The 23,940-nt window shown below is 41.2% G+C and overlaps 1 protein-coding gene across 1 annotated transcript in view; it reads right to left on the bottom strand.

Moving 5' to 3' along the window:
- Nucleotides 1–246: 246 nt before the first annotated feature.
- Nucleotides 247–23,940, bottom strand: part of bmerb1 (bMERB domain containing 1) — a 31,455-nt gene continuing 7,761 nt past the window's right edge. Inside the window, exons 3-6 of the mRNA XM_063195920.1 lie at nucleotides 16,188–16,261; nucleotides 13,831–13,945; nucleotides 1,836–1,918; nucleotides 247–365 (exon numbers count right to left, since the gene is read on the bottom strand). Of these exons, the coding sequence (XP_063051990.1) occupies nucleotides 247–365; nucleotides 1,836–1,918; nucleotides 13,831–13,945; nucleotides 16,188–16,261 (391 nt within the window). The remainder of the gene's footprint in view (nucleotides 366–1,835; nucleotides 1,919–13,830; nucleotides 13,946–16,187; nucleotides 16,262–23,940) is intronic.

Here is a 23,940-nt window from a genome sequence, read left to right as displayed (position 1 = left end):
GGTTAGACATGGTGGATGTGGTTGGTTTGGGGTGGTGGTGGTGGTGGAGATAATGCCTTTGTTACAACACTTTAGATTCTCTTTCACTTAAGACATGTAAAAGTTTTGTCTTTTCCCTGACATGTGATACCGTCGAAACATGTCAGGGAAAAGACGAAACTTTTACATGTCTTAAGTGAAAGAGAATCTACAGTGTTGAGTTAAACAGTTAGACATAAGGATCGTAATACATATATAATGCCTTTGTTACATGATAGTACACTGGGTGGCCCCACAGCAGTCCTTGATGATGGCAACGCTGTTTTTCACAGCGTCTGGCTTGTTGGGTGGGCGCTCCAGCACCGTTGTCTGTGGTTTGGGAGGACCTGAGGGAGTCAAAAACAAGAGGCAAGGAAACATTGGTTGAGGTTTGGTGGAGGACTCTGATGAAGACGCATGTCGAAACGTTAGTCTTACTGCATTGAGAAAATAAATGACAGAAAATAGACATCCGTGTGGCACCAGATTCTTTTTCCTTTGTACTTATAATTTAGACCTGCTCTGGTTGCACCGGATTGTTAATTTAGAAGCGCGGAGTGCGTATCTCCTTTGTTTTATTGGTTGAGATTTCTTTCATCAAAACATGAGCTGAATCTGAAATCATTCACTGCAGGTTGTGTTGTGAGCAAGAGTGCATTGGTGCTTAAGGGGTTAATGGCGCTTTTGCAGTAGCACACGCCAGGGTGGCATCGTTCCAGAGAGCCGGGTTCGATTCAGGAGCAAGGACATTTGAAGGCTTTATTTGCAAAACGGTGTATCTCCATTTTGTAGAATGTTGGGAAATTGACATTTTTGTAATGGGCATTCCATTAAATTGCATTGCAAAATGCATTTTATATAGGTTGAAAAAGTATGTTCTCAAAATATTTGAATGGTAAGAATTCACACATAGGTGATAGGCCCCCTGAACAGTCATTTACAATAATAAAATGCAAAAGTCAAGAAATGGAGATACACCGTTTTGCAAATAAACCCTGATCCTTCCCCTCTCTCTTTTCCCTTCACATTCTCACATTGTCCTATCAATAAAAGGCCCAAAAAAAGGGAAAAAACCTGGCACATGAGCACAGTACTGGCTGCAGTGGTGCTCATCCTGAGCCACGTTGGCACCTGCCAACCAGCCAAATGCTGGTAAAAAATTGGCTGTGGCTAGTAACAAATTCAGTCTCATTAGCCACTTTGGCAGGTAACCTATTCTTTGGTGTGACAAACCAAAGTAGTTGCATCATTTTTTTGTATTTAAAATGCAAGAATATTCTAAAGCAGAAGAAAAAAAAACGACAACAACACCCTGGCAGAAAGTCTAAAGGGCTAAAAGTGATTCAGGAAAACTCTAGCCACAGTGGCCGGTGACAAAAAAAAGGTAAAGGGGTATGCCACTATTTTGGGGTAAGGGAGTTGAATCACAATGGACATGTTGAGAAAATATTGATTATGCGTCTGCGACGGGTTTTTTGTCAGTGCCCCGTTGACTCCCGTTGTATGGCGGTCTGTGGAACTCGAAAAACCTAATATCTCACAGAAAGCTTCAAATCGAAAAAAAATGCCACAGGTATGTAGGAAAGTGTAAGATACACCTGAATTAAGGCTCCAATTGCAAAATACCGACCTATTCCTTTAATACAGTTAAAATTGTTGGCTGGGGTTTATAAAGGTGGTAAAGACAAGTTAAAAGAGGGAGTATGTCGCTAAGCTAGTGAAAGTCAATGGATCACTGCTACAGTAGCTTCACTAGCTTAGCGACATGCTCCCTCTTTTAACTTGTCTTAAAGCAAGACAGCGGCAGTGGTACTCACCCTCTGCCACGCTGGCGAGCCGCTCCTGTGGTGTGAGCTTCAGCCTGAGATAGTCGGCCATCTCCTTATCCTCCTCTTGCTCCCTGTGGAGGAGAGAGAGGAGAGGAGGACAGAGAGAGGAGGGGAGGACAGAGAGAGGAGGGGAGGACAGAGAGAGGAGGACAGAGAAGAGAGAGGAGGAAAACAGAGAGAGGAGGGGAGGACAGAGAGAGGAGGGGAGGACAGAGAGAGGAGGACAGAGAGAGGAGGGGATGACAGAGAGAGGAGAGAAGGACAGAGAGAGGAGAGGAGGACAGAGAGAGGAGGACAGAGAGAGGAGAGGAGGACAAAGAAAGGAGAGGAGGACAGAGAGAGGAGAGGAGGACAGAGAGAGGAGAGGAGGACAGAGAGAGGAGGGGAGGACAGAGAGAGGAGAGGAGGACAGAGAGAGGAGAGGAGGACAGAGAGAGGAGAGGAGGACAGAGAAAGGAGAGGAGGACAGAGAAATGATGGGAGGACAGAGAGAGGAGAGGAAGACAGAGAGAGGAGAGGAGGACAGAGAGAGGAGAGGAGGACAGAGAAATGATGGGAGGACAGAGAGAGGAGGAGAGGACAGAGAGAGAGGAGGACAGAGAGAGGAGGACAGAGAGAGGAGGACAGAGAGAGGAGAGGAGGACAGAGAGAGGAGGGGAGGACAGAGAGAGAGGGGGGCAGAGAGAGGAGAGGAGGACAGAGAGAGGAGAGGAGGACAGAGAGAGGAGGGGAGGACAGAGAGAGAGGGGGGGCATAGAGAGGAGAGGAGGACAGAGAAATGATGGGAGGACAGAGAGAGGAGGAGAGGACAGAGAGGAGGAGAGGACAGAGAGAGGAGAGGAAGACAGAGAGAGGAGAGGAGGACAGAGAAAGGAGAGGAGGACAGAGAGAGGAGAGGAGGACAGAGAGAGGAGAGGAGGACAGAAAATGAAACAGAGGTCATATTCCACCAAAACTATTTGACCACAACAAAACATTTCATAGGCTTTTCCGGGCACGTTTGCTAGTGTTTAGTAGGCGCCGTGTTCTGCAGGCTGTTCAGTGCACCTTGTTTCTGTTGAATTGAATCTGTTGCATTAAATGTTTAATGCGTCTTTGAACAGGATGACTCATAGGGCCTCAGGCGCTGAGTGTGGGTGGAGAATACTACAGACTACACAGTCTGGCCAAGTCCACAACCACCAGCACTACAACCACCCACTATTCCACCCCCCCCCCCAAAACACAGCATCCGTACCTCTAGGCCCCTGGCCGTGGGTGGTGAAAAGTGAGGCTACAACCTTCTGGCCAAGACCCAGACATACTATAGACCCATCACCAGCAGCTCATCACAGTTGTGGCTCAGTGGTTAGAGCACTGGGTTGGCAACCCAAGGGTTCCCGGTTCAGCACCCAACCGAACCACGGCTGGAGTGCCCTTGAGCATGGCACCTAACCCCGACATTGCTCCCCGGGCGCCGCTCAGCAGGCAGCCCACTGCTACGGACTAGTGTGCGTACTTCAATGTGATTCACTAGTTCAAATGGGATAAATGCAGAGAAATAATTTCCCACAGGGGACCAAAATTGGCTCCAATTGGCTTCATCATCACAACCACTACAACCACCATGCCATTACCCGCATAACACAACATCCTTACCACCTGACAAGAACAGACTAGTATAGTTCGGGGGTGGGGAACCTTTCTCATTCGAGGGGCCACTGCAAATTCCTCCAAGGGCTGTAAAAGTCCTCCAAGGGCCACTCTATGAACACAACCCAGGATTTCACCCTGCACTTTAGACCTATATTAAAAGGCACTCACCTTAAAAAAACACCTTCTCTAGGTCCCCTGAATATAACTTAATTGTAATGTGACTGTAATTTCTAAGATTCCTAAACAAAATATGTCATATTTCATGTGAAGATGCATAACATGCATATCAGGGGCCGGATAAAATGGCACTTGAGACATAGGTTCCCCACCCCTGGACTAGTTAATCGCTCTAACACAGTGATTCTCAAAGTGTGGTCCGGGGACCACTGGTGGTCCGCGACAGAGATCAGGTGGTCCGCTAGGGGATTTCTACTTTTCCAAGACAACCTAGCAGTATGCTATATTCGTAACATTATTACAAAGCTAAACGTAGCTGAAGTCTTATTTTCACCACAAGAAGACAGGCTTATAATGTGAATAAAAAGTTAGATGATCTGCATCGAAATTAGCAGTGTCCATCTAGCACTCGTCAACTATCAATTCAGTTGACAGGTGGTCTTTGAACATTTTTTGGGGGACAAAGTGGTCCTCGTTCTGAAAATGTTTGAGAAGCACTGCTCTAACAGGAGTTTTCTCTCCCTCTCTCTCGCTCCCCCACGGCCTGCAAACCTTTGACTCCCCCACTAAAGGGACTGTTTTCCAGATAGTCAATAAACACAACATGAAGACTGATGGGGGTTCTGTCGGGGTTCGTTCATACCCTCATCTTTGATCCCTCTGGGGGGGAAGTTGTTAGTCTACACATGACCCAGGCTGGACTTGAACTTGGGTCCCTATGGGCATTCAAGCGCCTACGCTGGGGACATATGAAAGAAAGTGAAAGCCCATTGGGAAACTCCAACTCCCATTGTCATTGTGACACAGCACTCCACAGCACACAAGTGAACACTGCACACTGCACACAACGAAATTGCATTTATGCCTCACCCGTGCAAGGGGGCAGCCCTCAGTGGCGCCCCATGGGGAGCAGTGCGGTGGGACGGTACCATGCTCAGGGTACCTCAGTCATGGAGGAGGATGGGGGAGAGCACTGGTTGATTACTCCCCCCACCAACCTGGCGGGTCGGGAGTCGAACCGGCAACCTCTGGGATGCAAGTCTGACGCCCTAACCGCTCACCTATGACTGCCCAGATATGGGAGCCATATGGAAGCCAACTGAGTGAAATTCGCTGTTCCATTCTGCCAGCTCAACAGTTAACAGTTCATTGCGGTGAATCAAATCGATGAGTTTGCCGAGTTGATAGACCACCGCAGGCAAAATTGCATATATTTGCAAATATTTACATAAGATTAAACTTGGCAAATACTTCACTTTGCTCTAGACCAGGGGTGTCAAACATACGGCCCGCCAGAGGGTTCCATCCGGCCCGGATGTAAAAAAAAATAAAAAAATATATATTTTTTTATTTTTTTAACTTTTTTTTTCTCAATGAAATAACCGAAATGCGCAATTACGCCAATCGGGACAAAATCGAGACCTGCATGACATTAACCCAATGGTCCCTCTGTTATACTGTATATATGTAGTAAAGTGCACATCACACTTCTATTATAAATGGTGAATTTGTACTGTAACAGGCATTTGATAAAGATCATATATTATAGACCTCATATATAGAGATAAAATGTTAATACTTCTTATTCGTATTGTATTGGTATTGGTTGTAATTAAATAATAAATATAATTGGATTTGTATTGGTTCCTATTAAGCTGAAACTGGAAACGGGACGTTAGAATGCGTGAAAATGCAAGAAATTACATCTAAGAAATACAAAATTTTCTGGGGGAAACCCCCAGACCCGTGCAAAACGGAACGGTCCCATATTTAATTCATTGACAGTTGGCAATGAATGAATGAAGTCAAGGATATGTTGCATAGGATTTTCAGTATTGCATTGCTTTCTACATATTCAACACATTTAAAACGTGATAGTACTGAACACTAATCCTCTGCTTTACGTTTTTTTGCGATGATGTTACTAATGCGGCCCGCTTGAGGTCCACATGGGTTATATGCGGCCCCCGGACCAAAATGAGTTTGACACCCCTGCTCTAGACTCTACAGACAGGAGCGCAGTACATATAGTTGCTTCAATGTGGTTGAGGTAGAGGTGCTGTGGCACTGCATGGGAACGCTGGGGACATATACACGCGAATTTGCGAAGCGAAGTGCAATTTGACATTCATTCCTATGAGACAAGCGACGAGAGGCAACAGCAAGCACACTGGGCGAAGCGAAAAATATTTGGCCAAGTTTAATATTTTGCAAATATATGCAATTTCGCCATCAGCTCTGCAAACAAATGTTCATCGATTTGATTCGCCGCAACGAACTGTTAACGGTTGAGCTCGCAGAATGAAACAGCGAATTCCGCTGTTCCTTTCCTTTGCTCGGTTCGCCTCCATATGTCCCAGGCGTAAGACACTTGCATGCCCATAGAGGCACAAGTTGGAGTCCAGCCTGGATCATACCCCAAATCCTACCCCGTCTCTCTCCCCTCCTCATTCCCTGTCTCTATCTTCACCGTCCTGTCCCAATAAAGGTTAATATAGTATACACACAAATACATTTTTCAAATGTGGCCACTCATGCTGATAGTGAGGTAGCCTATGGCAGTGTTTCCCAACCTTTTTTGACTCGCGTACCCCCTTAGCTTTTTTGTTGTACCTTGAGTACCCCCTATCCCATGCTCTCTATATATATTCCTTTATCCCAGTAGACTACTCTATTCAATTGTCATTATCACATTTTTCCGCGTACCCCCTGAGGTGTGCTCGCGTACCCCTAGTGGTACACGTACCCCTGGTTGGGAAACACTGGCCTATGGGGTAGAAATTCTGACTGCAATATCATTCAACCTTTATGTGTATCGTCGGTGTGACGGGAATGTTCGGACAGTGAAAGTTCTATAGAATTCTGGGCGTCATACAATACAATTTGGAATTTCACAATCTCACATCGTTATAGAACGCATTCTTTTCATAGAATGCTCAAAAACCCACACTCTTACAGGTTAATCAGCATATTGGCTGATAGCCTTTACTCACTACTGCCTAACTGCCATCCCACCACCAAAGCTGTGTGTAGGATATTGTTATAGGACTGGGTTCTTCTTGTTTCATTCTATGTTCAACGGGTGTATGAAAGAACTTTTACTTTTTTACTTTTTTTTTTTACTTTTACTTTACTTTATTTGTTCAGGACATTGCACATTAATGAACATATACATACATGTACATATATGTAAACATGCCAGATTGTATCCCAAGGGCTAATTTCCATCTGGTGTCCAATAGGCAGGCTACATGTTTACAAGCAATAGACTTTAAAATAAAACAAACTGTTAGTAACAAAAGAAATAAAACCCACTACAGAAGCAAAAGGCATGCATGTAAATAAAAGGAAAAGAGAAAAGAAAAAGGTCCCAAAAAATAGGGCCATGTGTTATGTGAGTGTGTGTGTGCGTGTGTGCGTGTACACTGTGTAGTGGCTCAGACCATCAGTGTGAACATGTTTGTTGGGCTCGAAGCCACTTTTTATACTCCATCTTAAAGGTGGCTAAAGAGGGACATTCCCTTATATGCAGAGGAATAGAGTTCCATAATATGCCGCCTTTACTGGATAATGCATTTTGACTGAAAGAGGTTTTCCTGAAAGGAATCTCTACATCTTTATTGACCACTGCTCGAGTTACTCGTGTTTGACGATATTTTATAAAATCCTGTAAACAAGGTGGCGCCAGGCCATGCAAAGTCTTATAAAGAAGACAGCTATAGGAGAATTTACAGAAATTGTCAAAACTCAATAGGTTGTACTTATCTAAAATGTTACAATGGTGGTATGAAAGAGGTTTTTTATCTAAAATTTTAAGTGCTTTTTTAAATAAACTCTCCACTGGTTTGAGAGTAGTGGATCCCACCATGGTCCAGCTAGTAATGCAATAGCTTAGGTGAGAAAATATCATTGCATGCAAGTATGTCAGAGCAGCACTATAGAACATATGTTATGATGCAGGCCTACGTAGATACTGTATTCAGGGGAGAAAATAAGTGTAATCCTCAGATGGGCAGGGTAAGATTAAGGTTGTTTTTTTTTCTGGATGAATTCCTGACATTCATCACACACTGTGAAGGTGTTGCCTCTGAAGAATTATGGACAGATAACAAATCACACCCACACCCCTCTCTCCCTCCCTCCATCCCTCCCTCTCTTCCTCCCTCCCTCTCTCCCTCCATCCACCTCTCCGCCCCCAAGGAGAACAGTAATCCCTCCTCTGCTATACTCACAGTTACTGGCTACATCTCGCTATAAACAATAAACGTCAACATTGGTGAAGATTTCTCAGTGGGACGACTATTATATTATATTACACGGATTTCATGATGAGCCCTTGCTCCCCTCCCTCCATTCCTGTCACCCACCAGGGGTGAATTTCTCAAACCCAAAGTTGCTTACTACATTAGCTACTTTGTTGGCAACTACCGAAGTTGCTAACAGGCTAACAACTTCTCTTTTGAGAAACTCACCCCAGGGTTGCCAGATGTGACTAAATGATGATTTCCACCCAAGTAAAAAAAAAGTGTACTTAATATATACTTAATAAGTACGTTTTATTGTATTTAAAGTGTACTTCAAAAGTGTGTATTTAAAGAATGTTATTTTGGGACAACTTATAGTATACTTAAATGTACTTGAAATATAATTAAGTAGAGCTTAAACACATTTTAAGTTGACTTTTTTGTACTAAAATTAAACTTTGTATAAGTGTACTTAATATACTAAAAATATATTTAACTTTAAGTACATAATACGTATACTAACCAAGTCACTTTAAAATGTGTTTAATGTGAACTTTAGCATGCGGATAAGTGCATTTTAAGTACATTAGAAATCTATTTCAATGTCATGAGAAAGTACTTTATAGTATACTGCAGAAGTACATACTTAAGTTGTGTTATTTTGGGACAACTTATAGTATACTTAAAAACACTTGAAATATAATTAAGTAGAGCTTAATCACATTTTAAGTTGACTTTTTTGTACTAAAATCAAACTTTGTACAAGTGTACTTAATATACTAAAAATATACTTTACTTTAAGTACATTGTAAGTATACTAACCAAATAACTTTAAAATGTGTTTAATGTGTACTTTAGCATGCAGATAAGTGCATTTTAAGTACATTAGAAATCTATTTCAATGTCACAAGAAAGTACTTTTTAGCATGCTGCAGAAGTATATACTTAAGTTGTGTTATTTTGGGACAACTTATAGTGCACTTAAATACACTTGAAGTATGATTAAGTAGAGCTTAAACACATTTTAAGTTTACTTTTTTGTACTAAAATCAAACTTTGTACAAGTGCACTTAATGTACTAAAGCATACTTTACTTTAAGTACATTTCAAATATATTCACAAAAATCGCTTTAAGTACATTTTAAGTGTATTGACTCTAAATGTATTTTAAGTATACTACAAGTAGATTTTACTTTAAGCACATTTCAAATATATTTATTTTAAGTACACTTTAAATATATTTCAAAAGTATATGAAAAAAACATAAATGTAATTTCTAATTACTCATTTCCATTGTACATTGTCTTGTTCACAATCATCAGCCATTCACATGAACCTTCCTTTCACCTTCACTTCAGACAACAACCACTGCCTCAACCAGGATTTGAACCCACAATTCACTGAACCACAGACCTGCACTCTAACCACTAGACCACAACTACCTGTTCTACAACAGGCACAATTACGTTCTTGAAGTAATAGTCTTGAGCAGTACACTTTAAGTATACTTTTATATACTTCATAATAATACTTAGAAATCATTGGTGGTGGTATGCTTTTATCGAATTAAAGACACTTTTACATGTTTAATTTGTGCACCAAAAAGTACACTTAAAGTGCACTTAATACACTAATAACACAACTTAAGTACAGACTTCAGTATTGTGCTTAAAAGTTTAATAGGTAAGGCCTTACATGCCTTTTTAAGATCTGTTTGTGCTCTTCAATATGGTGTTTTTACCATGAAAATACATTAACAAAATGGAAGGTGGAAGGTTATTTAATGTTACAAAGCATAATGAATAAATAAGCCTAGGTTAAAATACACTAAAATGATGGTTAAAAAAAAGTACCCAGGTGAAAAAAGTGTACTTAATATACTTAATAAGTATGTATTTTTGTATTTAAAATATACTTCAAAAGTGTGTATTTAAAGAATGTTATTTTGGGACAACTTATAGTATACTTAAATACACTTGAAGTATGATTAAGTAGAGCTTTAACACATTTTAAGCTGACTTTTTGGTACTAAAATCAATCTTTGCAGAAGTGTACTTAATATACTAAAATCATACTTAACTGTAAGTACATTTTAAATATACTTACTAATTCACTTTAAAAGATGTTTAATGTGTACTTAAACATGTGGTTAAGTGTAACTATTTGAAGTATGCTACAAATCTATTTCAAGGTCATGAGAAAGCACTTTATAGCATGCTGCAGAAGTACATACTTAAGTTGTGTTATTTTGGGACAACTTATAGTATACTTAAATACACTTGAAATATAATTAAGTAGAGCTTTAACACATTTTAAGTTGACTTTTTGGTACTAAAATCAAACTTTGTACAGGTGTACAAAATCATACTTAACTTAAAGTACGTTTCAAATATTCTTTCTAATATAATAAAATAAAATACAAATACACTTAAAATACACTTAAAATATACTACACTAATAGTATGTTTTCAAATACAATACATTTAAATACAATACACTAATAGTGTATTTTATAATACTACACTTTAACACATTACTTTTAAAATACAAATGTACTAAAAATAGACTTAAAATTGAATATACTAATAGTATATTTAACAGTACCACACTTAAGCACATTACTTTAAAAATACAAATGTACTTACAATACATTTAAATACAATACACTAATAGTGAATTTATAATACTACACTTAAGTACATAACTTTTAAAATACAAAGATACTTAAAATACACTTAAAATATAATACACTAATAGTATACTTTATAATGCTACACTTTAGCACATTACTTTTAAAATACAAATGTACTTAAAATACATTTAAATAGAATATACTAATAGTATATTTAACAATAGCACACTTTAGCACATTACTTTAAAAATACAAATGTATTTACAATTCATTTAAATACAATACACTAATAGTGTATTTTATAATACTACACGTTAACACATTACTTTTAAAATACAAATGTACTTAAAATAGACTTAAAATTGAATATACTACTAGTATAATTAACAATACCACACTTAAGTACATTACTTTAAAAATACAAATGTACTTACAATACATTTAAATACAATACACTAATAGTGTATTTTATAATACTACACTTAAGTACATAACTTTTAAAATACAAAGATACTGAAAATACACTTAAAATATAATACACTAATAGTATACTTTATAATGCTACACTTTAGCCCATTACTTTTAAAATACAAATGTACTTAAAATACATTTAAATACAATACACTAATAGTGTATTTCATAATACTACACTTAAGTACATGACTTTTAAAATACAAAGATACTTAAAATACACTTAAAATATAATACACTAACAGTATACTGTATAATGCTACACTTTAGCACATTACTTTTAAAATACAAATGTACTTAAAATAGACTTAAAATACAATATACTAATAGTATATTTGACAATACTACACTTTAGCACATTACTTTTAAAAAACAAATGTACTTACAATACATTTAAATACAATACACTAATAGTGTATTTTATAATACTACACTTAAGTATATAACTTTTAAAATACAAAGATACTTAAAATACACTTAAAGTATAATACACTAATAGTATATTTTACAATACTACACTTAGCACATTACTTTTAAAATACAAATATACTTAAAATACATTTAAAATACAATACACTAACAGTATATTTTATAAAACTATATTTAAGTACATAACTTTAATAATACAAATGATTTTAAAAATACCATACTTAAGTACTGTACTTGATAAATAGAGTGTACTTAAAATATACTTTCAGAAAATTAAATATATTTAAAGTACACTTAAGTACACATTTTTTTGACCTGGGTCCACTCCAGGCCAAAACATGGTCAAAAACCTCCAGCAGGTAATAAATAATCTGAAATAAATTCTATTTATCTCTATGGTCCTACATCTACGGAAAAACCCATCCGATTCATTTTTTTTACTCATCCTGAACAGCCCAACTGGGCGGGAAAGCCACCCCATCTGGCAACAATGCCACCCACCCACCCATCCGCCTGCTGGGAGAGTCCTTCCTCCGCTCACCGTAATCTCTCCACCTCTGCATCGTCCACCAGGAAGTCACTACAGACATTATAGAAGTCCCTCTTCTATACTATAGACACTATCACTATAAACCTGCAAACCTCTGATCACCTCTCTAACCTTTAGGCCACGGCTGCCCACATGGAGGGCCTTATACTTTAGAAAATGAGGACTCCAGGCTCTTCTATTAGATGATTTACCTCTTAACTTATCCTGGTTTACTCCTGAACCAGCTTCGTAGTATTGCATAGGTCCCTGAACGGCCCTATTGGGTGGGAGGAAACCACACCCCATCTGGCAACAATGAGTCCTTCGCTCACCGTAATCTCTCCACCTCGGCGGCGTCCACCAGGAAGACACTATAGACACTAAAGACACTACAAACCAACCATATGATCTTAAGCAGGGCTTTGAACCGGTTCAAGGAACGAAAACGAAAACCGGGAACTTTTTGTATTTTACAGGGAACAGAAACGAAACCGGAAACGTTATTATTTTTTATGTTCTGGAACGGGAACACTTATTTAAAAATAATGGTAACCGGTTAATACCGTTTAATACCGTTCCTCAAACAAAAAAAAGTAATTATTTTCCTGCGCACGTTACCATGACGGCTGAGGTGAGTGTGACATCAGACATTCTCTGACTGAATGGAGAGAGAGCTGTGGATTACAAAATCTCCACTCCACATCTGAAATAAGAGAAACCACTGTCATACAAAAGGGCAGAGTTTCCATTGCATCATTGTAAGACATTGCAGAGAAGCGCGTGTAAAACACACCGAGAATGTTCAACGTTATTGGGCATCCATGGCCGCTTCAAATATGCACAAACTCACGATGTCCATCATAGTGCTCCCCGTGACCCAAGTCAGCGTGGAGCGATTTTCATCATTGTGGTTTATTCTCTGCTTCTACGCTTAGGTCGTCCCTGAATGACAAAATTCTGGAGGATATTCCTTTCATCCACTTGAATAAACAGTTTGGAATGTAGGCTGACTCATTGCACTTCCGTCTTTCTGGTTAACTATGGGGAGTAATCATCTGACAGGAACGAAATTAACCGTTCCGGGAACAATATTTTTTTGTTCTAACCGGTTCGGGAACGTCAATTTATTGGTGGAACTCATAACCGGAAACGTTATAATTCCGTTTCTGTTCGGAACGGAACGTTTGGAAAAAAATAACGGTTCAAAGCACTGATCTTAAGACCACCTCCCTAACCATTACGTCACAGCTGCCCACATCCTGAACAGCCCAACTGGGCGGGAAACCACCCCATCTGGCAACAATGCCACCCAAGAACGCAGAGGTCGCGAGCACATCACAGTGGCACAGGTGCTGGACACAAAAGAAAAGAACTGAAGTAAAAGATGAATCTCCGCAATACTGTTAATGCTCCTTAAAAAATCGGGGAGCATTAACAGTGTTGTGGTGTGGATATTCATTCTTTACTTCAACGATGCCACCCACCCATGCGCCTGTACCCGCACAAATACACCTACCGCGACAAGAGCGAGGCAAGCGACGGAAGCAATTGACTTTGTATTGAGTCGCGCGACAAAAGCGATTCTGGAGACTAGAGCGATTTGCGCGACGAGCGCGACAGTTTGAAGTTGAAATCCTTTCAACTTTCTATGACGCGGTTCGGCGACAAGCCGCGACAGCCAATGACTGTATAGAGGTCAGTGACCACAGCCAATGGGAATGCTTGAATGCTTTGCCCTCTGCCTGTACGGACATACTCTAGTCTCTTCAACCGCTCGTATCGCTTGCTGCTGCACTCTGTCGCTTGAATCGCATCGCGCCTGGTCTATTCGCGCCTGTACTGCTGGGAGAGTCCTTCCTCACTCACCGTAATCTCTCCACCTCCGCATCGTCCACCAGGAAGTCCCTCTTCTGCACCAGGTTGTTGATCTTCTGGAGGAGCTCCTCCTCTCTCTGCCGCTGCTTCTTGCTCTTATCCTCCTCTGACGTTACGGGACCACAGGGACACACACACACACACACACACACACACACACACACACACACACACACACACACACACACACACACACACACACACACACACACACACAGACACACACACACACACACACACACACACACACACACACACACACACACACACACACACACACACACACACACACAGACAGGGACACATAGAGCAGAGAAGGGGGTTAGATCAGCAGAGATATTGGTACACACACACGCGCACACACACACACACGCACACGCACGCACGCACACACACACACACCACACACACACATCACGCACGCACGCACGCGCACATGCACACACACATACACACACACAAACACACACACCCTTCAAATGGAGCTATTATTTATGGTCCCACATTGTAAAAGTCCTCATGAATCACCCTAAGCTATAACATCTTCAGAAATATACAGTAAGAGTTCATTCATTGGGGTTTTACAGAGTAGGGATATGAATACATTCCAACCACACTACTGCCCTACAATCTAAGAACGCAGCAACTCTGAAAACGGCAAACTGAGAAAAAAGGCTTCAAAGTTTTCCATATGGCGCGACAACTGTGTTGTCGGTAAATTGGTGGTGACACTTCCTGGTAATGCTTGTTTAGGATAGAAATTTAATGCACACAAAAAAACCCAAAAAAATAACATTTATGTGTCTTTTTGCCACAAAAAACAGAGTTACTGCGTTCTTGGCTGGTATTACTGCCACAAAATGGAGTTACTGCAGGAGTTACTGCGTTCTTGGCTAGTATTACTGTCTACTCCCAAACCAGTCCCATTGGAACGTGCAGCAGTAACTCGCCGACTTACTGCGTTTTTGTTTTGTACGACATAACCTGTTAATACAACAAGCAGTAACTTTTTTTTGGTCATTTTTGCACTTTCAAAATGAGTTTTCTCCAAAACGGGACGGTGTTGGACCACCATTTTTTGACACAAGACAAATGAGGTAGTCTAAAACCCATTTCCGATATAAAAAAAAAATCGACCATTTTGAGTTACTGCGTTCTTGTTTTGCACGGCAGACTAGGCCTACTGTATGTGCTGCTGCTGCTGTATATGGAAGGATGTTGACATGAGGATAGCTCCAGGATAGCTCAAGAAATAGCTTCAGTCTTTAATTTTGAAGTGTTGTATTGTTGGTCCCCTACAGTGGTGTAGTCTACTTTTTTATGGTGGGCATACTGTATATTTGAGATTTTTTTTGAAGTGGGTATACTGTATATATTTGTGCTATTCAAAACAATGGATCAATCAATTTTAAGTGGGTATACTGAAACCCCTGAAATTTAGAAGTGGGTATACTCCGTATACCCGCGTTCTACGTAGACTACACCACTGGTCCCCTAATAAGATAACAAGATGCAAGATACATGGATGTTTTTTCATCATATACGTAGAGACATTCTCGTGTCACACGTAATGTTATGAATGGCCAGTGCAAAAAAAAAAGTGTGCAGAAGAAAGGTGTGTGTGTGTGCGCGTGTATAGAAGGAGCTGGTGTCAGCCGGCAATTGGATTGGCCCACCTTGATATACTATTAGGGGGCGGTGGCGAGGGTGTGCAGATCCGTCCAATGGGAGTCGTTCATTTGATTCCCAGAGTCTCTAACGGGCATGATGTTTATGGCGGGGACAGTTGACCACATTAATGTTTTAACCAGACTAGCCCCGGGGGATGCATCTCTATAAGCTCGCTTACAGCAGTGGTTTGTACTTGTAGCTTTTATTACTGGGGGCCAAACAGCACAATTTTGGCCAAATTTAAGATGCCAAACTGTCCCTGATGTAGTATTTATTTAGGTTCAAAGTTAGGCACCTAACCCCAACACTTCTTCAGGGACTGCGACCCAATACCCTGTACTAAAAAGAACAGCAACCCAATACCCTGTACTCAAAAGAACAGCAACCCAATACCCTGTACTAAAAAGAACAGCAACCCAATACCCTGTACTCAAAAGAACAGCAAGTTACTGTACTTTGGATAAAAGCATCAGCTAAGGGTAAAGTAATGCAATGCAATGTAATGTAATGTAATGTAATATAACAGAATGTAATGTAATGCAATGTAATGTAAGGTAACAGAATGTAATGTAATGTAATGTAATGTAAGGTAACATAATGTAATGCAATGTAATGTAACATAATGTAATGTCATGTAACGTGATGTATTGTAATGCATGTAGACCTGCCAAGCTTACCTGGCACTGTCACGATCTTCCTCAACTCTTGCTTCAGGTTCATGATGTCTTGACACAGTTGGATATCGTCCATCCTGAAACAACCACAACCAGATGGGACAAAAAGCAGGTGTTGCTGAAAAGGTTACTGCAACGTAGATTTTGAGCCAACCAGCATGTCCTGCTGTCTGACACAAAGCCGCACTCCCTAATCCACTCCCCGGCTCCCCATTGACGGGTTTAATTCCATCAGAGGCCTGCAGGGTTTGAGCCTGGCATGTTTTATTAAATGAATACATTTATAAATGAACTAGAAGCACTCAGAGAGCGCGGACCTCCGCCAAGGAAGCTGCTCGATACATTTGACTATGTTGCACCCTAAAGCTAGATTTATGCTTTGCTCGCATAGAATCTGCGTCCGTCCGTTTTCTGTCTATGCGAGTCCACGCCCCCCTCTCAGAGGCTCTGCGCCCGTCGTCTAGCGCCTCGAAAAAATTCTAACTATCCGTCGGACGGACGCGGAGTACGCAGACAAAAAGGCACTATGATTGGTCGTCTCGCTACTTCCTTGTTCTGTTCTTGTGGCAGCGCAATGCCAGTAGTTTGCGAGAGCAGAGCTGTATTCTGTTAAAAACTTTATTAATGCCTTGTGTGTAAATGTGTGTAAATACACGAAGCTAAGCTAAGTAACAAACAATGAATCAGTTGAACACTCGTGGCACAATGCCTGCGGTTTTACTACCGTTCCTCCACCGAATGTAAACACACATCGGCAGAATCAACTGTCTTTACATGCTTGCATTTTCTGCTCGTGAAAACAGACTGGGTATGTCAAATAATTATACCACTGCATTGCCTTTGCAATTTGTGTGAAAACTAACCGGGATAGAAAGCAACATTGCTTAATAATGACCGCAGTGCTTACAATGTAGTGAAAGTAGCCTAATCGCGCAATTTCAAATGTGGCTGGCAACGAGACCTCGGACCTCGCAGAGCTCGCAGATGCATGAATACAAAATTGGTTCGTGGCCACTCCCACGCGACTTTTCACGCTCGCAGTTGCTGAAGTCTAATCTGACCTTAAGACTTTCTGCCTTTTTTTTGTGGTGTTCCCGCAATTCAATTTCTGGCCACTAGGAGGCATCTAGATGGTGAAGAATCTTTTGATAAGTCCTGAGGCCTCATTTATCATCAGTTCGTAGAATGTCTTCTAAATTGTGTCTTACAAGTGAAATTTAGAATGTTCGCAAGTACAGAAATATCGGGATTTATCAAACGTGCGTTAGCTGCTCCTATACGCACACGTCTGCGCGATAAATCCCACACCTTCCAAATCACTGTGCACGCGCGCATTCGGGGTACTTTGCATCCCGAAACGCCTCCAAGTAACCATATATGGTATTAACATATATTCAAATGCCATGTTAATTCGAAGGCGCCACCCTGTTTGGACACACATGAACACACGCGGACACACGCGCCAGTCGAAGCGCTGGTGGGAAGTGCGGAGATAGAAACATTTCCGCAGCAGAAGTGGAGGTGCTTTCGACAGGAGGAGGACAGTGTTTCAAAATAAGTAAAAGAAGGAGACACACATGGACGAAAACACTGTAAAATAGCACGCTGTCATACTCCATTGTCATTCAAAGTAAACTGTACCTTGCACGGTACCTTGTTTGCAATTTCGTGTTTCTTCCACTTGCACGCATGGTCTGAGGTGTGCGTAGATTTAGGCACATTTCTACGTTCAAGTACATGTTCATAAATCCCACACTTTGCTCAGGAATGATCGCACGCACGCTTTACGCACAGATCTGTGCCTAAGAACGCTTGATAAATGAGGCCCCTGGTTCCGGTTCGTGATCCAGATCACCAACAGAATTTAATCACTTGTTCATTGGGTCATTACTAACAGCTCCACAAATTTTCGTCGAATTCCGTTGATTAGTTTTTGAGTTATCCTGCTGACAGAATCTTTAAAAAGCTCCTGGTTCCGGTTCGTGATCCGGATTACCACCAGAATTTAATCACTTGTTCCTTGGGTCATTATCAACAAACCCACAAAGTTTCGTCGAATTCTGTGGATTAGTTTTTGAGTTTTAGTTTTTATGCTGCTGACAGACAGACAGACAGACAGACAGACAGACAGACAGACAGACAGACAGACAGACAGACAGACAGACAGACAGACAGACAGACAGACAGACAGGATGAGCATTCCCTCTTATAGAGATGCTAGGACGCATCTAGAAAGACCACTTGTGCATTTGCGTATGCGCTCCCTCCATTGAGGCCCATTGGGAAATACCCTGTGTGTGTGTGTGTCTGTCAGATAACCAGTCCTGGCCAGTGGAGATGTACTGTAAGTAGAGTCAAGTAATTGTATTAATACCGAGGGAAATTAAGGTGTCTGTCTTCGACTTACATAAATACACAAATAGAAAAATAAACAAATACAAATAAACATTATTACACATGGCAGTAAACATATAGCACGCACTGCAGCAGTTCACACACACACACACACACACACACACACACACACACACACACACACACACACACACACACACACACACACACACACACACACACACACACACACACACACACACACAGGGCAGCACAGTGTGGTGGCATGCCATCTGTTTGTGAGTGGCAGTCCTGCTCCACTCACTCCCTGAGAGCTCTATCAGGGTGCAGTGGCAGTGGCAGTGGTCCCCTCCTACTCCCCTGGCTTGGCTTAACTGTGCTCGTGCAGGGCTGGGCTCATAACTGACTCACCGGTGGGCCCGCACTCTCGTGGGCCCCTATTTTCAGAAATGTAATTAAAAAAAAAAAGTTAACATTTCTGAAAATAGGGGCCCACCGGTGAGTCAGTTATGAGTGGCCCCTTAGCCAAAAGTGCCCGGGCCCTATTTCTCCCCCCGCCCAGCCCAGTTTGCTTGTCTCCGCTCCGCTCTGCTCTGCAGTGACAGCCACCAAATAGACCTCATCCTCACAGTGACAAATAAGCTGATGACTCATCCATACGCTTCCATACACCAGCAGCAGCAGCACCACCACCACCCTCTTCCACCCCTCTCCCGCTCCTCCCCTGTCATCATCCCCCTCTCCCTGTCATCCCCCTATCCCACTCCTCTCCCGCTCCTCCCGTCATCCCCCTCTTCCACTCCTCTACCGCTCCTCTGTCACCCCCCTCTCCTCTCCCTGTCTTGTGTTCATGCACTCTCCTGCTGCCTCTGACAGCACGGTAAATAAATATCCTGCAGTGTTGTTATTCAACACTATTTTGAGCCAGCCTTATAAATTAACTGTTTTCATCTGGAGCCAATGTGGATAGTAGATGTTAAATATACTCTGTACAACCAGTAAAAGTGACCATTAAAGTGATACTGTCCCATTTTTGGAAATAAGCTTATTTTACACCTCCCCTTGAGTTATATACTTTCAACCGTTCTTGCTTATGGCAGTGCAAAATTTAACCTCCAAGCTAGCAGTTAACATTGAGTCCTATGTAGAGATGTCCGATAATATCGGCCCACAGATATTATCGGCCCGATAATAGCATAAAATGTAATATCGGTCAATATCGGTATCGGATTTTTGATCTATCAAAACCAATATAATAATGCTTGAATTACTGTACACTTTTCCCCTTAATTATTTTTCTATTTTGCACAGACAATGTTAATATTTGGAAAGCTTTGTTGCATCCGAGAATGCATCTAGTGGGGCATTACAATAAAATTAAGCATATTTTGTTCCACAACAGGAGATGTGTAATGTTACCTAAAATTTGTTTTGAGGAAAAATAACCCACATATATCGACATCGGTATCGGCCGATATCGGAATCGAAAATTGAGAGTTGGACAATATCGGCATATCGGATATCGGCACAAAAGCCAATATCGGACATCTCTAGTCCTATGAGACCAGTTAGCCGCCAGCCGCCAGTTAACTGCTAGCTTGGAGGTAAAATTTGCACTGCCATACCCAGAGAACGATTGAAAGTACAGGAGAACGGTAAAATCTTATTATTTAACTCAAGGGGAGGTGTAAAATAAGCTTATTTCCAAAAATGGGACAGTATCACTTTAAGTTTGCTTTCCCTCCATGCAGCGATAGGGGTTGTGAAAGACTAACTGAAAAGCCTAGGCTACGTAAAAAGTAGAGATGCCCCAGATCCTGATTTTTAGGTAACTGCCAGATACCGGATCCATTGCTCAAGATCCTGCCGGATCCGGATAGTCAGAAAAACCCTATTATCCTGCCGGATCTGGAACCGGATCTTGGATCCTGTACATCTCTAATAAATATATAACATATCTCTTTGTGTTAATGTTCTGGCGGCTGCAAAATAAACATTTAAAACGTGAAAGTCATAAGGGAACGGATCAGGCAGGCGGAACGCGTTGGGCACCTACAGTACCTTCTGCTTGCTCCGTCCCCTTCTGGTTGGTACTCAGGCACCCTCACGCTGCCTCTGACAGATTCTGGTATCTCTACCTCCATCTGTTTCTGAGAAGGGTGTGCTGTGCGTGGGTGTGTACATGTGTGTGTTTTGTACATGCAAGGGGTTTTTGTTTGTTCCTTCATGTGGATGTTTTCATTTACTGTGCATGAGTATATGCTTGCACTGAGTAGGGAGTTTGGTGTAATTCTGATTGAAGATTCAAAAGCGTTATTGTCTAACATGTCGCCATGATATATTTGTGTGTGTGTGTGTGTGTGTGTGTGTGTGTGTGTGTGTGTGTGTGTGTGTGTGTGTGTGTGTGTGTGTGTGTGTGTGTGTGTGGGTGTGTGTTGGTGTTTGTGTGTGTGCATGCATGTCGTGTGTGCATGTGTGTGTGTGTATTTGGATTAGGCATGGTACGGTTTGCGTTGCAAACCGAGACCGTACGGTTTGCATGTCACGGAACGGGGTAGTGGGCAACCGCACGGTGCCCACGGTTTCAAAAAAAAATAAAAAATAGAGTGACCACCGGCGGACGACGCTATTAAAATCCTACTACTTTTACAAGCATAAAACACAAAGACTGCGTAGGATATTGAGTGTGGAAAGACTGATTTCTATCAGCCAACTGAAAGGCATAATGTAACAGCATGCGCCAGCTGGATAGGCTACAGTAGCCTACAAGCAAGTGCAGGTCGGTCAGCAGCGTCACCCTCTCCCCCCTCTCTCTCCACGTTAGCGCAAGTGACTGTTCCCAGCCTTTATGCTGACCATTTTAAATTAAATGAACATGAATTTACAAACAATGACAGATTAGCAGAACAAAGTAGACTATGACTTACGTTACAGTAGTGTAGGCTATATCCACGTGGCATTGAATGGGGATTCCGGACGGCAAAATGCGAGATAATTGAACATATCCATCAGATTCACTGCGCTGTCCTTAACTGCAATCAACTGTAGGCCTAATTATATGTAGCCAGTTAAACTCTGATGGACGGAAGGGGACTTTGTGCTGTTGCCTAGTTAATATTGATGTTAAACACTATAACAAAAATAAAATTTGACTGTTTTAAAAGGCTCAGCTTCACAGGAGCTTTGTGAAACATTCTTTTGCATACACTTCAAAAAAAAACCTATCTTTTAAAATTATTTGTTACCTTAACTTTCACATTTTAACATAACATAACCCTATCACTTGTTCACTTAAAATTGAATTTGACTTCTGATTTTACTTCTATGCTTCTCACGGCCGGTGTTCTGTCGAGATGTGTTGCCTCGTCGAGATGAGCGACCGGTCGCCCTATTCGATAGTGGTGTTCTATCGATTTGCGATGCCTCATCTAAATGAGCGACCTTGGTTTTCCGCGGAAGGCGTTTCAATCGGTCCACGTAGGACTGTTTTAACAACCCATACTTTGTTTATTTCACGGACAGGGGTGTGCAATCGTTCGTGCGGAGTTTAATAAGAACGTGCGGCTGCTGACAACTAAAACACAGTGAGCCTCTCGTTTGAGCAAGTTAAGAAACGTGCCATATGAAAGAGACTGAGTTGAGTTTGCGCAAATACTGGAGAAAGTGTTTGGGATCAGGGCCTGACTACGGGTTGTTTAATGCAGTCATTTGCTGTTGGTTTGGTTTCAATGCGACGTGGGCTCGCAAGGCAAATTGCCACATGAAATCATGTGCTATGGGGATTAAAAACAGCGTGGTTTAGATATTCCCAGATAGCAGATAGCGTAGCCTATTGTGGCTTTGTTTTGGTAGATGTCTGTCTTTTAATGACCGGAATCATATTTTCATAACATCCCCACCAGTGCATTTCTTATTACCATGTTCAGGCATTTTACAATGCAGTCGATTCAAATTATTAAGTGAAAAGGGTGGAGGGAGCATTTTAGAGGTGGCAATTTTTTTCCATTTTGCAATGAGAACGCATCCTCTGCATAAATAGTCTTTTCTGATCAATGTTACAATGTTCGAGGCTGAGTGTGTGAGCGATTACGGTTAGGCAACAAAGTTGCAAATGTTCGAGGCCACGCTATTTCGCAGATTTTCCAATGATCTGCTGGATGATCCACGCAATTTCCCGTTTTCCCCCCAGGGGATATATCGTAACTTTCAGTCCATGACAGTCGGTGGACAGGCTACAGGCTAACTAGACTATGGATGACTGGTGGTAACCTCGGAGGACATAGGCTACAGTTTGAGTCACTAAAGTTGACAGTCTCAGGGGATCCTATATGGTAACTTGCGGTCTCACAATTCGATGGGCAATCACCCGCGAAAACCACAGCGAGGGTGTGCGCATGCGTGCGCATGCTCAGTAGCGAAGAGAATCACATCTCGACGGGTCGCTCATATAGACAGGACACCGGCAGTTTCATGATAGGAAGCAACTGATTCATAAGCGCAAAACTCGCAGAAAGCGGTATCAAAATAAAAGTCCAATTCGTTCTCAGTGTGTCATTAACCAAAATAGTCATACTGCACTGACCTAATGGTCCCATTGCCTACAGGAGTGTAGCTGTTTTATTTTCAGGTTTCAGGTTTCAGGTTTATTTATTTAAAAAGGGACAGCATATATTACCAGCATTTAAAAAATGCTAAATACACAAGATTATAGCCATGAGGCTAATTTCCATCTTTTGTCCCTTGACAGGTTTGATGTTCCTTAAAAAAAAACAAGGTTAAAACAAAACTAAAAATACACAGTTATAGTACACAGTTGTAAAATTATAGCCAAAGATATGTCAAACAGTTTAAAAAATAAATAATACAAAATACAGTTACAAGATAAAATACCCAAATAAGTTAGAAGAGCAGCTGCCAGTAGTAGCCTAATTATGTTGACAGCATTGAGAATCTAATAACCACTGTTTTAACTGTTTGCTGAATGAGTGTACTGTTGGCAGTGCTTTAATTTGAGTGGGAATTGTGTTCCAGGTGTGAGAGACTCTGTAGGAGAAAACAGCCTGACTAAAAGCGCTCTTTCTAAAAGGAACAGAGCAATCACCCCTGGAACTGGCTCTGGTAGCCCTATTTATACTTTTTGTAATAAATATTTGTAGAGGAGGAGGGGCCAGGCCATGGAGAATTTTATATAATAATATTGAATCATTATATTTAATGTAGTTATCCCAGTCCAACAGTTTTATGTTTTTCAGTATTTTACAGTGATGATAAGTTTTGGGCTTTCTATCCAAGATTTTCAGTGCTTGTTTGTATAATGTTTTAATGACTTTTAAGGTTGTGACATTTGCTGATGCCCAACTAGTTAGACAGTAGGACATATGTGACATAATCATTGCGTTAA

The sequence above is a fragment of the Engraulis encrasicolus genome, chromosome 1, assembly GCF_034702125.1.
Source record: "Engraulis encrasicolus isolate BLACKSEA-1 chromosome 1, IST_EnEncr_1.0, whole genome shotgun sequence".
Lineage (NCBI taxonomy): Eukaryota > Metazoa > Chordata > Actinopteri > Clupeiformes > Engraulidae > Engraulis > Engraulis encrasicolus.
The sequence above is the reverse complement of the archived record's forward strand: the minus strand, read 5'-3'. Positions and strand labels throughout refer to the sequence as shown.